This window comes from Acipenser ruthenus, chromosome 16 (genome assembly GCF_902713425.1).
Source record: "Acipenser ruthenus chromosome 16, fAciRut3.2 maternal haplotype, whole genome shotgun sequence".
NCBI classification, from domain to species: Eukaryota; Metazoa; Chordata; class Actinopteri; order Acipenseriformes; family Acipenseridae; genus Acipenser; species Acipenser ruthenus.
The window spans coordinates 15,773,561-15,790,129 of record NC_081204.1 but is presented as its reverse complement, the minus strand read 5'-3'; the positions used below and the strand labels follow the sequence as shown (position 1 = coordinate 15,790,129).

At 41.0% G+C, this 16,569-nt stretch overlaps 1 protein-coding gene across 3 annotated transcripts in view; it reads left to right on the top strand.

Moving 5' to 3' along the window:
* Positions 1–16,569, top strand: part of LOC117412563 (protein TASOR-like) — a 53,754-nt gene that overhangs the window by 19,053 nt on the left and 18,132 nt on the right. For all 3 annotated transcript variants that reach the window (XM_058988907.1, XM_058988906.1, XM_034021037.3), the window contains exons 8-16: positions 523–554; positions 654–759; positions 1,099–1,202; positions 1,283–1,386; positions 5,330–5,399; positions 5,501–5,575; positions 14,063–14,740; positions 15,329–15,675; positions 15,963–16,104. In XM_058988907.1, coding sequence (XP_058844890.1) covers positions 523–554; positions 654–759; positions 1,099–1,202; positions 1,283–1,386; positions 5,330–5,399; positions 5,501–5,575; positions 14,063–14,740; positions 15,329–15,675; positions 15,963–16,104 — 1,658 coding nt within the window. The remainder of the gene's footprint in view (positions 1–522; positions 555–653; positions 760–1,098; positions 1,203–1,282; positions 1,387–5,329; positions 5,400–5,500; positions 5,576–14,062; positions 14,741–15,328; positions 15,676–15,962; positions 16,105–16,569) is intronic.

The window sequence follows — 16,569 nt, the reverse complement described above, 5'->3', positions numbered from 1 at the left end:
CATGCACAGATAATTTGATCCTTGTACAACTAAATGTTTTGAATTCGAAAATAATTACCATGCCAAACGCAACAGGGTTGGGTGGAATCAATGCTTCTGCACTTGAGTCGGATTAAACCTCAGACCAGATTGCAGCTCAAACGTGATTTACACACACAGTATATAGAGGAACTGGGAATAGATTCCTCAAGCAGTTAGCTTGAATCTGATTAGATTGTGCATATAAACAAGGCACACATGGGGTTTGCACAGATGTATTTTTTGTATGCACACAGCCCCAGCCCTGGCTCATCGTTTCACTCATGAATTGGGTCCGCTGATGACCACAGAGGGTTTGCAGGGCAGCTTATGAAAATGATGGGCTCCAGAACATTGTGCTTGGTTGTAATTTGCACTGTTTTTTTTGTGAAAGGGAAATTGAATTGTTTTATTAAATTACCAGTTAGATTTTGCTTTGGTGCAAATTCCCATTTGGAGTAAAGACTGGTAAACTTTTTTGACTCCATATTTTGTTCTTTTCAGGTCAGTCAGCAACAGCTCAGATGGGGGTGGAGGTATCTTGTTTTCTCTGCTGTTTTTTTATTTAATTTTATAAAGCTGCAGAATTGTATGGATTTTCTGTAATGGTCATATTTAAAAAAATATAATTTTAGGTAAAGGCCACTTCACGGTTTGGAGCGGTCAGTTTCTAAACAAGGGGAACCTAATCTGCCATGCCGACCTGAAATCTGACAAGTGGCTATTTCCCCCCTTCAAACTGTAAGTGATTTCTAACTGCCCTTTGCACACCCCTCTTCAATTCATTGTAACGGATGTGTTTTAATTGCTCTCTGTGAACCCCTCTTCAGTTCATTGTAACGGATGTGTTTTAATTGCTCTCTGTGAACCCGTCTTCAATTCATTGTAACGGATGTGTTTTAACTGCCCTTTGCACACCCCTCTTCAGTTCATTGTAACGAATGTGTTTTAACTGCCCTTGCTTGCACACCCCTTTTCAGTTCATTGTAACGGATGTGTGTTAACTGCTCTTGAAAAATGTGTACTGCAACTCTTGTGGCATTTTTCATGTGTTTCTGTAATGCCTGTTCTGTGTTTTAGGCCCGAGAAGCTTGACGTGGGAAGTGTGATGGCCCTGGATCAAGTGAAACTGAAGATCCCGGCTGCCGTGTTTTACAGGGACACTTACAATAGACAGAGAGAAGGTAAAGCAGTGTGTTAAATGCTTTAAACCACAAAGGTGAAAGGTTTGTAGATTCAACATTAACCTACATTTTTATTACAGTGCTAAAAAGTGGGATGTATTGCAGCCTTTTTGAGCTGATGGAAAAATCTAAATCTGGAAGCAGCTTACCAAGTGTGCTCCAGAAGCTGGAAAAGGAGAAACTGGTAAGTCAGCCTGCCCATTAGTTTCTAAAATTGCATTGATGTACTGTACTGTTTTTCTTCTTTAAAACAACCTGCCTCTTTAATGTAACAGTCTGCATTGTATGAGTGACGTTCCCATTAGGCTAATTACTGCTCACAGAGGTAGTAAAAATAGCCAATCAAATACGCCCAGGATCCAATTGCTCACGTACATAATTAAGATACTGCATGCAGTCAATCAAAATGACCATTATAAATACCATATGGGAGATACTGAAATTGAAAAAGGAATCTATGAAAAAGACCTGTGCGTTTATGTTGACTCAAATGTCTTCATCTAGACAATGTGGGGAAGCTATAAAAAAGGCCAAAAAAATGCTCAGATATATTGTGAAAAGTGTTGAATTTAAATCAAGGTGAAGTAATGTTAAATCTTTATAATGCATTGGTAAGACCTCATCTAGAATATTGTGTTCAGTTCTGGTCACCTCGTTACAAAAAGGATACTGCTGCTCTAGAAAGAGTGCAAAGAAGAGCGACCGGATTTAAAAGGCATGTCGTATGCAGACAGGCTAAAAGAGTTGAATCTATTCAGTTTTGAACAAAGAAGACTATGCAACGTTCTGATTCAAGCATTCAAAATTCCGGCAGTATTGATCCAAGGGACTTTTTTTCGACCTGAAAAAAAGAAACAGGTCACAAATGAGTAGATAAAGGGGCATTCAGAACAGTAAATAGGAGGCATGTTTTTTTATTTATTTTTATTTAGTAGTCGTCAATTGATTTTGCCCCGCTTTTCACACAATTTGACATCCAATTGTCTCTTAAGCTGAGCTCCGCTACCACCCCTGCGCTGACTCGGGAGCGGCGAAGACGAACACACGCTGTCCTCTGAAGCATGTGCCGTCAGCCGACCGCTTTTTTTCCACTCTGCAGGCTTGCCATGCAGCCAACCCAGAGCTACAGCATCAGAGGACAACGCAGCTCTGGGCAGCTTACAGGCAAGCCCGCAGGTACCCGGCCAGACTACAGGGGTCGCTGGTGCGCTGTGAGCCGAGGACACCGTGGACCTAAGCCCCCCCCAAACCCCCACCGATTTTTAAAAAACAAATATTTACTGTAACGCAATCGAATACGGTTCAATTGCCGTTATCCCCATATGTATTTCCTTTTTTTACCACAACGAAACCAAGATGGTAGGAAATAGTTCTACATTGTATTAGTGTTTATTGGCAGTATTTGTCCATCTTCTGATAAACAGGTTTGTTTTTTTCGGTTTATCTATAAACACAACACAGCATCTCTGCATTTTGTATGTTGCACGCGGGAACAATATTTCTGAGTTTAGCTTCTGTTTAAACTGGAGAATATATGCTATTATTAGTAGAGCAGCAGTGTGGAGTAGTGGTTAGGGCTCTGGACTCTTGACTGGAGGGTCGTGGGTTCAATCCCTGGTGGGGGACACTGCTGCTGTACCCTTGAGCAAGGTACTTGCTCCAGTAAGAACCCAACTTACTGGGTAATTGCTCCAGTAAGAACCCAACTGTATAAATGGGTAATTGTATGTACAAATATTGTGATATCCTGTAACAATTGTAAGTTGCCCTGGATACAAAGAAATAAATAATAATAATAATAATATTAAAACTGAACAAAATGGCCCCAATGCGTAGTGGGAAAAGCCAGTGCCTTCAGGGCAGGGAGCTACGTCCTTGCAGGCTCCAGTCTAGGCTGCTGGCTGGCAGGGCTCCCAGCAGCAATGCAACTGGCCAGTTTGCTGGTCAGGGATCTCTCCTCCTCTATGTTCATGGCCCCGTCTGTCAAGTGCTGAATTGCTGTCTGTGTGTCTCCTCTGATGACAAGGGATTTCTCCTCCTCTCAGTGCACAGCTGACCCCTGTCTGTCGAGCGCTGAATTGCTCTCTGTGCATCTCGGTGATGACAGCTGTTCTTCCGAACAGTGAAGCTGTTGGGCCCAAAAGTCACCCGTGTGTCAGCAAGCCAGTAGCCACACAGGACAGTTCATACAATTAAAAATGTAGAGGCAGCTTTTGCCAAGAAACAGCATCTTCTGAACATAGTTATTATTTAGTTAAACTGTATTGTTTCTTTCTGTGGCTAATAATTTTTATATATGAATCCTAAGCAAAATAACAACATCCTACACTTTGGCCTTGACTTAAGTGTAGTGGTCTTGGTGCCCTCTACACATGTATTGAACTGTAGGCCATTTTGGCCTTGCCCTTGCTTTTGCCAGTTGAAAGCCCTGCTGTTGTAAGAAGAACACATACTTTGTGGAGCTGGTTTAAAAAGCTGCCTCCACTGCACCTCCTCTCCTCTCGGGTCTGTTTAAAGCAGTCCCCTCATAACTGCAGGGTTATATTAACACTGCAGGGTTATATTAACACTGCATGGTGAATGTTGTGTTGACTGTGACATTGACTTCTGACGTGACATGGCTGACATTGATGTCATGTGACTTCTGTTTCTGGCTTAGTGTTTTGTCTTAATATTTGGTGCACAGCTGTATTCCAGAATTCTCAGTTTAGTTCCATTTCTATTGTTGTCCAGTTAAAATGATCAGTTTCCCTGCCACATTGTTTTACCGAACTGCACGCTTTGAGGTATGGCTTTACAGCTGGTACACAACTGTTGTAGGATTTCTTCACTCAAGTTCCATTACTTTCACTGTCACGCTGTGTTTAACCACTGCTCACAGCATTGACACAGAGCTGTGTTTATCCACTGCTCACAGCATTGACACAGAGCTGTGTTTATCCACTGCTCGCAGCATTGACACAGAGCTGCGTTTAACCACTGCTCGCAGCATTGACACAAAGCTGTGTTTAACCACTGCTCGCAGCATTGACACAGAGCTGCGTTTAACCACTGCTCGCAGCATTGACACAGCTGCGTTTAACCACTGCTCGCAGCATTGACACAGAGCTGTGTTTAACCACTTCTCGCAGCATTGACACAGAGCTGCGTTTAACCACTGCTCGCAGCATTGACACAGAGCTGTGTTTATCCACTGCTCACAGCATTGACACAGAGCTGTGTTTATCCACTGCTCACAGCATTGACACAGAGCTGTGTTTAACCACTGCTCGCAGCATTGACACAGAGCTGCGTTTAACCACTGCTCGCAGCATTGACACAGAGCTGTGTTTAACCACTTCTCGCAGCATTGACACAGAGCTGCGTTTAACCACTGCTCGCAGCATTGACACAGAGCTGTGTTTATCCACTGCTCACAGCATTGACACAGAGCAGTTTTTCTCCCAAGTGTAAACTAATCCATCAGAGATGCCACTCCCTTACATTATGCTCCTGAGGATGCTTTTGCTGTTCAACAAAATAACCCACATTTCTGGTAGATTTGCTTTTCAGTTGAGTAAACTTTAATAGAGTAATGGTATAATGGTAATGAGTGACTTGTTTTGTGAATATAAAAATGATCACCTTGTACTCTGCAGTTGAATAAATGATCACATAATTATACACTGGCGTTCCTGCCTTCAGTTTCAACTCAATCCAGCTCTGGTTACCAGTGAAACGTGTTGGGTAATCAGACCCTACCCCCGTGGACATGGGTGTAAGAAACACCCCTCTCCGCCTGAGGGGAAGCTGACTGTGTCATTGTCCAGCATTACTTGGAGAAACGTCAGCAATCTTTTTTTAAACTCTCAGTTCAGGGCTGTGCCAAATGATTATTTGTGTTATCGAATATTGAGTCAATAAATCCAATACATTATTCACAGGATAATTATTATAATAATATTCACAATAACTCACAGGAGCACCTTTTTAAAGAGATTCTTTGTTCTATATATGTGAAACAATATAAATCATACCTGAACTTGCTACGTGTGTGCGGACTGTAGTTGCTTTTAACTGGAAGGAAGACTGATGAACGAGGACGTGGAACTTGTTTACTGCTAATGTTAACGTTCACTGTTTTTTAGGTGCTTGTCAAACCTCTGGAAGACAAAGGATTTCTTTTCCTGCTTTCATCCTCCCAAATGGTTTATAACGGTAGGTGTAATCTATCATGAATAGAAGGATAATGTTGAAGATGTGCAGAGTGCTGTCTCTTACAGTAGAGTAATCCTGCCCCTTGTCCCTGGTTGTTTCAGAGTTGAAAGGCGAGCAGTTGAGATGTCTCCAGGCGCTGTTTCTGTTCCAGGAGCCCCGAGATGTGGTGAAGGCTGGTGAGTGGTGGAGCTCAACTGACATAACGATGAGATGGGAAGTAAATGGTAATGTGAAGCATTCACAGTGAAGACATTTCCTAAATGAATTTTGATTTAAACTTAAGTTTTAAGAATTCCTCTTGGTATTGTGTCTTTTTTTTTAATTTATTTTTTTATAAATTTAGTCGTTGCCAATTATTTTTATTATTTTCTCCCAATTTGGAATGGCCAATTATTTTTTATTATGCTCAGCTCACCGCTACCACCCCTGCGCTAACTCGGGAGGGCGAAGACGAACACACACTGTCCTCCGAAGCGTGTGCCGTCAGCCGACCGCTTTTTTTCACACTGCGGACTCCCCATGCAGCCACCCAAGAGCTACAGCGTCGGAGGACAGCGCAGCTCTCGGGCAGCTTATAAGCAAGCCCGCAGGCGCCCGGCCAAACTACAGGGGTCGCTGGTGCGCGATGAACCGAGGACCCCCTGGCCGACCTAACCCTCCCTCCCCCCGGGCGATGCTCGGCCAATTGAGTGCCGCCCCCTGGGAGCTCCCGTCCTCGGTCGGAAAAGGAATAGCCTGGACTCGAACTCACGACGTCCAGATTATAGGGCGCAGCCGGCACTCTACGCAAGTGCTTTTACTGGATGCGCCACTCGGGAGCCCCGGTATTGTGTCTTAAACCAGCGGTTTGTCAATCACAAACTGGTGTGACAAAAAATACATTAAATAAATGGGGAGTTCATTTGCAGGGCTCTAAATTAGAAAAACACAATAAAGAGTGCAGGAACATATTCGCAACTTTAATATTCAAGAATCACACAGACTCATTTAATTTGAAGTTTTAATGAATCAGAGCAGTAGTAGTGCTCTTTTCGGTTTGTTAAATGCTTTAAAAATTGGATTGGTTGGTTGCGCGGACCACCGTAAATCCCAAGTAAAAAGCAGTCTGGGTGATCCAGTGCTTTACAGGTTTAACAGCATTAGTACTTCAATACAATAATACAAATATGGTTATCATATATTTAGCTCTTAGGCTATAAAATGCATAAAGCTAAAAAACACCTACCGCTAAATTGTAGAACATTCTATATATATGTGTATCTATCTCGCTCTCAAGACTAATACATAATTTCTATACCTTATAGCAGGCAGCAGTGTGGAGTAGTAGTTAGAGCTCTGGACTCTTGACCGGAGGGTCGTGGGTTCAATCCCAGTTGGGAGTGCTGTTGTACCCTTGAGCAAGGTACTTTACCTAGATTGCTCCAGTAAAAACCCAACTGTATAAATGGGTAATTGTATGTAAAAAACAATGTGATAACTTGTAACAATTGTAAGTCGCACTGGATAAGGGTGTCTGCTAAGAAATAATAATAATAAAACATCATTCAGTTTGAGAATTAACATAAGAGATATTCAATTCAAATATATGCTTACATTCCAGTATATGGAAGTGTAGTGTAGGATATATTGAAAAATAAAAATTGTCTTCAAAAGGCAGAGACTTGTGAATACGACCAAACAGCAATCAGTTTTTCAGAGATCTTCAGAGCACGGACAAAACAACTTGTAGTTAGCAAGTCGCGCGATACTTGACTGGGGTTTTGCCTAGGTTTTTATAGGATTTCCCCTCCATTGAATACATCAGAAGTCCCAAGTAAATCTAATCATCACTCGGCCTTGACATTTCTTATCTTTAAGTTTAATGATACATTCTAGAAGGATCTGGTCAACTCCTTTTTCAAAATTGATTGGCTATAACTTCTTGCCAAAAAATATTGGAACATGATTTCATCGCTCTCTTTTTCCAACTCCTCCTTTTTCTAAAAAGTTAGGTGGACCAAAGTTCACAGAATCCTGACTATAATATAATATAAGTATACAGTGCCTTGCAAAAGTATTCAGACCCCTGACCAATTCTCTCATATTACTGAATTACAAATGGTACATTGAAATTTGATTCTGTTTGATATTTTATTTTAAAACACTGAAACTCAAAATCAATTATTGTAAGGTGACATTGGTTTTATGTTGGGAAATATTTTTAAGAAAAATAAAAAACTGAAATATCTTGCTTGCATAAGTATTCAACCCCCACACATTAATATTTGGTAGAGCCAATTTCAGTGTACCATTTGTAATTCAGTAATATGAGAGAATTGGTCAGGGGTCTGAATACTTTTGCAAGGCACTGTATGTGTATATACAGCTCTGGAAAAAATTAAGAGACCACTGCAAAATTATCAGTTTCTCTGGTTGTACTATTTATAGGTATGTGTTTGGATAAAATGAACATTTTTGTTTTATTCTATAAACTACTGACAACATTTCTCCCAAATTCCAAATAAAAATATTGTCATTTAGAGCATTTATTTGCAGAAAATGACAACTGGTCAAAATAACAAAAAAGATGCAGTGTTGTCAGACCTTGAATAATGCAAAGAAAATAAGTTCATATTCATTTTTAAACAACACAATACTAATGTTTTAACTTAGGAAGAGTTCAGAAATTAATATTTGGTGGAATAACCCTGATTTTCAAGCACAGCTTTCATGGTCTTGGCATGCTCTCCACCAGTCTTGATGTTGGGTGACTTTATGCCACTCCTGGCGCAAAAATTCAAGCAGCTCGGCTTTGTTTGATGGCTTGTGACCATCCATCTTCCTCTTGATCACATTCCAGAGGTTTCCAATGGGGTTCAGGTCTGGAGATTTGGCTGGCCATGACAGGGTCTTGATCTGGTGGTCCTCCATCCACACCTTGATTGACCTGGCTGTGTGGCATGGAGCATTGTCCTGCTGGAAAAACCAATCCTCAGAGTTGGGGAACATTGTCAGAGCAGAAGGAAGCAAGTTTTCTTCCAGGACAACCTTGTACTTGGCTTGATTCATGCCAAAGCTGCCCGATTCCAGCCTTGCTGAAGCACCCCCAGATCATCACCTCCACCACATTTCACAGTGGGTGCGAGACACTGTGGCTTGTAGGCCTCTCCAGGTCTCCGTCTAACCATTAGACGACCAGGTGTTGGACAAAGCTGAAAATTGGACTCATCTGGGGGTTCTTCAGCAAGGCTGGAATCGGGTAGATTTGTATTTGTGAAGGACGCATGAAGAAAATTAACTAATTATTTTAAATAGATTAAATTAAGTGTTCGCTACAGTCTATTTGTATTACAGTAGAGCCTTAAACAAGCAAAAACACTTGTTAGTTTAAATATTATGTTTCTTATTAGATCAAAATACTTATATATACATATTTCTCTTCAGAGAGTTTTGTCACTATTAGATCTTAATACTTTTTTTAAAACCTTTATGCTTAGTAACAACACAATCAATTTACTAATTTGCAATACTTGGCCACCCTGTTTAGTTCCCCCAGAGGCCTGCTTCTTTCAAGGTTACAGGCTTCCACGTGCAATAGTCTGACCGGCTTCCAAGGGTGTATGTGTACAAATAACAAAGGCACATAGACAAGCTTTTTTTCTAACATTATTATTATTATTATGTGTTTATTTAGCAGACGCCTTTATCCAAGGTGACTTACAGAGACTAGGGTGTGTGAACTATGCATCAGCTGCAGAGTCACTTACAACTACGTCTCACCCGAAAGACGGAACACAAGGAGGTTAAGTGACTTGCTCAGGATCACACAATGAGTCAGTGCGATTTGAACCGGGGACCTCCTGGTTACAAGCCCTTTTCTTTAACCACTGGACCACACAGCTTCCTAGTAACACTTGTTCAGTTTTCTTAGTTCAAATCATTGTAACCTGTTCATAATTTGCTGCAATATTTATGCTGGTTTTATATTCTTTAAAACACAGTACAATTATTACAATATTCTGACAGTGTCAGTTAGTACTGAACTTCTTTAGTGTTTACCTGTAATATGTTCTTTCAACAGTAATACTGTTCTTTGTATAACAGTTTAACTTTAAATGATTTTATAACAAGTATTTCTAATTCAGTTACTTCAGTAGAACAGTTACTAATATTATTTTACTGAATTAAGTCTGATCCCGTTCTCTGGTCATACAAAATCCAGTTGAAGCAGGTTTTACGACATCCTAGCCTTTTTTCCAATTTTTTGGTGATTAATATGAGACATGAAGTAGTGAAAGTAAAGTGTACTTTTTCTCATAAAACTGGAATATGATAACAAGGCCTTATGATAAGAGTCTGCCAAGTTTTTTGTGTGCTTTCATAGACTGCACACAACAACTATCCATTGTTTTCTACTGAGTATGGCAGATCTTTTTGAAAGGAACATATACAGTATTATTATAATTATTGACAAAGAGTATATCATATTATTTCAATCAATACAGGTTAGTTTAAGTCATCCAATAACTCGGCACATTCCAGGATTTGAACTCTGTGCCAGGCTCACCCCGGACTGGTTCAGCAAATATATATATATTTACACTACCGGTCAAAAGTTTTAGAACACCTGCATTTTTCCAGTTTTTATTGAAATTTACGCAGTTTAATGTCTCAATGTACTCTGAAATTAAAGCATAGAACAAATAAACAATTGGAGATAAAAAAGAAATCATGGAATCGTTTTGTTTAACAAAATTTAATCTAAATTTTTGACTCATCAAAGTAGCCACCTTTTGCAGTTATAACGGCCGAACACACTCGTGGCATTCTTTCTACAATGGAAATCAAATATTGTTCGGCAAGTTCTTCCCAACACTGTTGCAGAAGTTCCCACAAATGTGTTGCACTTGTAGGTTGCTTTGCTTTCACCCTTCTGTCCAGTTCATCCCAAACCAGCTCGATGGGGTTTAAGTCTGGAGACTGTGCTGGCCATTATTATTATTATTTATTTCTTAGCAGACGCCCTTATCCAGGGCGACTTACAATTGTTACAAGGTATCACATTATACATTCCATGATTTGAAGCCTACCGTCTTGTTCTTTTCTTCTAAGGTAGTTCTGACATAGCCTGGAGGTATGTTTTGGGTCATTATCTTGCTGTAGGATGAACCCCTGACCAACTAGGCGTATACCAGAGGGTATTGCATGGCGCTGCAAAATGCTGTGGTAGCAGTTTTGGTTCAGGGTGCCACTCACTCTGTGCAAGTTGCCGACTCTGGATCTAGCAAAAGAGCCCCAGACCATCACGCTTCCTCCTCCATGTTTGACAGTTGGTGTCACACACCGAGGAACCATCCTTTCGCCTACTCAACGGCGTACAAAAACCCTGCGTGATGAACCGAAGATTTCAAATTTTGATTCATCGGTCCATAAGACCTTCTTCCAGTCTTCAGTAGTCCACTGGCAGTGCTTCATGGCCCAGGCAAGCCACTTTTTCTTATTCTGCCATCTTAGCAATGGCTTTCTTACTGCTACTCGACCTGTCAAACCTGCAGCTCGAAGTCTTCTCTTCACAGCTGAAACTGAGACTTGCTTACTTCGACCAGTGTTAAGCTGTGCTTGAAGCTGTTGTCCTGTGAGCCGCCTATCATGCAAGCTGTTGACTCTCAGAAACTTGTCTTCTGATTCTGTTGTGGCTTTGGGTCTGCCAGACCTCTTCCTGTCAGAGTTTCCAAGTGCCTTTTGATGGTGTAGGAAACTGTACTCACTGACACCTTGGCTTTCTTTGCAATTTCTCTAAAGGAAAGACCTACACTTTTAAGGGTTATAATGGTCTGTCTGTCTTCCTTTGTTAATTGCCTTTTTCTTGCCATTATGAGAGCAATATACTACTTCCTGCAGTACAATACTGTCCAAATAATGCTTAAGAGGGTGTAGTAACACAGTCTGTTCCAACACTGCTTTTATACAGACAGAGGGTTTGTAAGTAATCAACAAAAGTTGGGACACCTGTAGGAATTGTTAGCATCAACTTTCAAGGCTTTAATTTACTTCCATTGCTGCAGAACAGCTGTAAGTTGTTAACCCATTACTTGTTCCCTGAAAAAGGCCTTTTTGTATAACTCTGAAATGTACATTATTTTTCAGTTTTTGGTAACCTAAACTTTTTTTTTTAACCTCTGGCAGTTTACCGCTTACCTTTCTACCATTTCAGGTTATTCACTGGACTTGAACTGCTTAAATTTCAATAAAAACTGGAAAAATGGGGGTGTTCTAAAACTTTTGACTGGTAGTGTATATATAATATATTTTCTACATATATTTTCTACACACACACAGAGGTCGCGTTAACACAAAATTTTGTGCCCTAGACGCAAAATAAATCTATTGGACGTAAAAAAAAAAATTCACGGGACGCACAGAGGTCCATATTGCTCAGAAATAAAACAAGTATTTTGGAAAAAGTAGATGTGAACACACACACAAAGTAGGGCTTGAAGTTTTCGGGTTTTATTTTTAATTAGGTGACAAATTTAGCTGATTCTGTTTCATAATTAAACTCAGAAAAAGCTGTTAATTGCAAAACTATCTTTGCTTTTACCATCATATCTTGCCTGAGCCTAATTCTGGTCCCTTTTAATTTTATTTCAAACAGAGCTGACAAATTACATGAATTGTTCATCCCCGATCCTACTTTTAACTCTCATTTCATTTTTGCAGTCACTTCATTTAACGTTGTGCTTTTGTTATTTTCTGCACTAGTTTAACAGGGATGCCCTCAGCATCTTCAGGGGATTCTCATGAAGAAGATTGCTCATCTGCACCTCGGCCATGTTGCAAGCAGTAGTAATGCACAAAAATGCAAATGAAAAATACATTCTTATAATTTTGAATGGGAGATGAAGTATCCGTGGCTTCTCAAGACGGCAAGGTGTACTGTGTGTGAAAGAGCTGCGGGGCAAAAAAAACCCCAAAAAACATACGCACAGATGTACGGTTTTTCAAGAATCTTCGCTTAAGATACGGCGATGCTGTTGGAATGCAAAAAAATGTTAAAACACACATAGATGAAGGTGCTTAGAATCCTGTCTCGTTGAGATGCGAACGGTCTACTGTTAGTATATATAACAGAAAAAAGTGTTTATATGTATATCTGTACACACAGTGATTTTTTTTTTTAAACTACTACGTGCCACAGAGTTTAAACTTTCATAAAAATGTACCAAAATGCACATCCCTGGAGTTTACTAGCCTTTGTGTTAAAATGTATATCCCACGTGCAGCATACAGAATGAGTTGCTGGGTTGCATTGTACCAAATCTCTATTATAATTTTTTGTCCATCTTACAATAAACACTGTAATGCAATGTAGGGATAAACATTTGTAAATTACTGATTAGAAAATATGATCAAGTTTTGCACCTTTTTTTTTTTTTTTTTTTGCAGATTGTGTAAGGCTTTCAGCTATTTTTTTTGTTCTGCTCTCTTCTGAGATGGCATTATTACACATGGTAGAAATCCATGTGCTTGAAAGGGTAGTGTTTGTTGTGGGGGGTGTGTTTTGTTGTGTGTGGTGTGTTGTTTTTTTTTTTTTTTCCCCTGCTGATGCAACTTAACCACACAAACCATGTTGTTGTTTGGATCCAAACACTTTCTGACACAGGCATCTCTAGTTGCTGTAGCGGAAAAGACACTGCGGCCATAATGGCTGTGAATAGCCATACATGTTGAGGGGCATTGGTACCATTCAGCATAGTGAAAATTGTAAAGGGGTACTTAAGCTGACACCATAAGACAGAAGGGGTACAGTTTAAAAAAAATAAAACACTGGCATAGTGGAATGAAATTAACATACAGCACAAGGAAGTGACCTGCCAGGAAATAGCAGCAGCAACCTTGAATTACATTGATAATTACATTATCTGCACATCCAGAATTAACCCTTTGCGGTCCATTGTCGGACTGGGTCCGACATTGCAATTATTCCTCACAGGTCCTTTGTTGGACTGGGTCCGACATCATTATAGCAACGCAATAAACGGGTGTTTAGTCGTTTTTTCTCCGGAAAAAGCCGAGAAAACCATTCAATTGCCGAGTGGGAGCGACAGGAGCCGAGACATGTCGGAAAATAAATAAATAAATAAAAAAAAGGCGTATCTCATGATTAGTCATACATGGTATCAGGTATCAGATAACGGGGCGGTCATAGTAAACAAGCTGGCTGAGTGCATCAGCGCACAGAGACTATCATGGACATTTGCAGAGCTTTTTTCAGATGTTATAGTGATAAAATAATGACTTGGATCGCATTATTGAGGAGTTTGGTGGTAAAATGAGTGATCCGGAGATGATCGATCGGTATGTACGACTATTATTTATTTCTTGCATAGGTGAACGCTATAGCAAACGAAAGGGTGGGGCGGGGCTGGAGATGCCTAGTGAGTGCTTTGTTGATATGCAGGGCCATTTAAACCTGTTTGACTGTGAAAAAAAATACTTTTAAACAGCGCGTATAAAATTAACTGCGCGTGTGAAAATTAATTAGACCTGGCATGCCTGATGCGCAATTAATAAATGGACTGTAAAGGGTTAAACATGCTAAGAACCAATTGCTCCTTAAAATGTAAATGTAATCCTTTGATATTGTGTTTTAATTATTCATTCTTTTTTTTTTTTTTAATCAGCAAAAAGCAGTGCAAAGGCAGCACCCCAATCAACCGAAGGCACGGAGGAGATTATGCCTCATTTGATGACGTTTATTCCTGCCCTCCACTACGGCCTAATGAAGTCCCGCAACAACACTTCCACACCCCCGAACATTGCTGTGGAGCGTTGTGCGAAGGATTACCTGAAGAATCTGCCTGAAGGAGGGAGGAAACGGATCAGGGAGTTTGTCTTGTATGAGTATGACCAGAAGCTGGACCATAGAAAGGCTTTGTTCACTCCACCATACGTAAAGACAAATATCGATAAGGCTCTGCACTTCTACCTATACGAGTCCAACGCCTTTAAGCTGTCACTATCCCGAGTGAGGGAGATGGTGGAAAGCTCTCTCAGGGTCCCAGAGTGCAGCCGGGAGGGCTCCGAGGGCAAGTGCGAAAGCAAGAGGCTTGGCTGGGGGAATGGCTCGGAGCATGCGCCGCTGTCGCAGAAGACTAGTCACAATGCGATGGACGACCCGGAGAAACTCAAGGAGCTGATCCACCTGATTCAGAGCAGGAAGAAGCACATGGGAGAAGGGGCAGAGAGCGAGGAGTTCAAGAGCGTCCGCAGTCTGAAGAGAAAGCTGGAGGGGGACGATGTCGAAACTGCCTACAAGCACTTGAGGACATGGGCCGGGGAGAACGGAGAAGACCTGAAAGGTGAGCTTGTGTTCGTGGCAATCTCCAGAAACAAGAGTATTGATGTATGACTTTGCTTGACTCCATCAGTGACAGTCCAGGTCTTCGAGTTCTCTTGACTTCACGTAGGAGGTAGTACTGGTTAACTGTTACTAACATGATGATAATTACCCAAGGAAAGAGATATTGTAGTACGCTATGTACTTCTGAATGTTTAGCAAAGGTGTGCTGTGTTTAACATGCTAGGTTGGGTTTGTTCACAAAGAGTTGGTGTGATATTTATTAGCTTTGCACAAGTCTAATTTCTTAACTTTTTTTTTTATTTTTATTTTTCTTTTTTTTTCTTTTAAAACATCAGTTGGGAACATTTAATTGCTCTTACCTGCACATGTCCTTTTCTCCCTGATAGTTTTATAAAGTCCACTTCAATAGACTCACCAAGTGTATCGCTTCATAACTGCTGTGCAGCATTTGTTACAATACCCAGTTCTATTTTAGTGATTTTGCTACAGTAACCTTTTTCTAACTTCTTATGGGAGATAACTAGTTGATGCTTTGAAAAACATGTCCATTGAACAGCACTGACTGGCCTGTGTTCCTTGTTCCCAGCTGATGTCGAGCAGTCTCCTGATTCCTCCTCTCTCATTACCTGTCTGGGTGGTCAGGACACTGACCTGAGGAAGCAAGACCCCTCCAGCACTGTGGCTGCCGACACCCAGAGCCTCATCCAGCTGCTCCTGGACACCCTGACCAGCACTGGGGGTGCCTCGGCTGTGGCCCTGTTGAACAAGCCCCTGGACTTAGGATGTGCTCAGGAGCCCCCCACGATGCACGGCTATGAGGATTCAGAGAAGAAGGGGGCCCTGATGGCAGCAGATCCCTCCAGTACGTGCAATGCCAGTGACCTCCGCCTTGCCTCTGGGGATGATAGGAGCGACGGGAAGGACAGCTCAGAGGTAGACTCCTTTCTTTGACATTATTATCCAGTTTCTACTTGTATGATGAACTAGAACTGTACATGTTGTAACAGTGTTACAGCTTCAAGTTCTCAAGGACATTTTTATATTTTAATCTGAGCAGCAATTGGTAGCAATTTCTAGTTTTTGGTGCAGACCCAAAACTCACTGTTCCATAATAGTGGTGGTAGAGAAGGCGAGGGGGCTTGTGATACGGATTGAGGCAAGGTCCTATCCTTTACTAGAGTTAAAGATGTGTTTTTGAAAAGGCTCTTCATTGCATCCAGGAGCAGATGGCTGGCAGTGTGAGCAGTCTGGAGGGCTTCAGCCCCTGCTCCAGCACGCAGCTCGAGCAGACACACCACAGGGAGCAGGGGGCCAGGCTGCCAGGGGACAGCAACATGGCTTGGAAACTCATTCCAATAACAGGTGAGCAAAATACCTTCACATGCTGCTGGCATCAGGAGAACATGAAACACAGCAAACCTATATGGCCCTTATAAAAGCTTCCCATAGTAAAAGCATAGCAAAGTGTTATAAAAGCATAGGGAAAGTATAGTAAAGCACAAAGAGGTATTGTAAAATTGTATGGTAAATGATTGGCAAGTTCATTAGTATAACAATGGGAAAACTGCAATATTACTGTGCAAATTTTAATGTGGAAACTTATACAAGGGGAACTGAGGTGTTATACTAAGCCTTCATCACTCTTCATTCAAGATTTGCTGAAGAGATGAGGGAACATTGTATTGTATATGAATTATATTAATGGTTGTTCTGAAGAGCAATAGTCCCTGGAGTGGGTGCCTTGAACAGCTGAAGCTGATCCCTGAAGAGTTCTAGATGTGCAGTGCTGCTGTTTTCATTGTCTTACAAAGTGAGCGTATTGTTGTG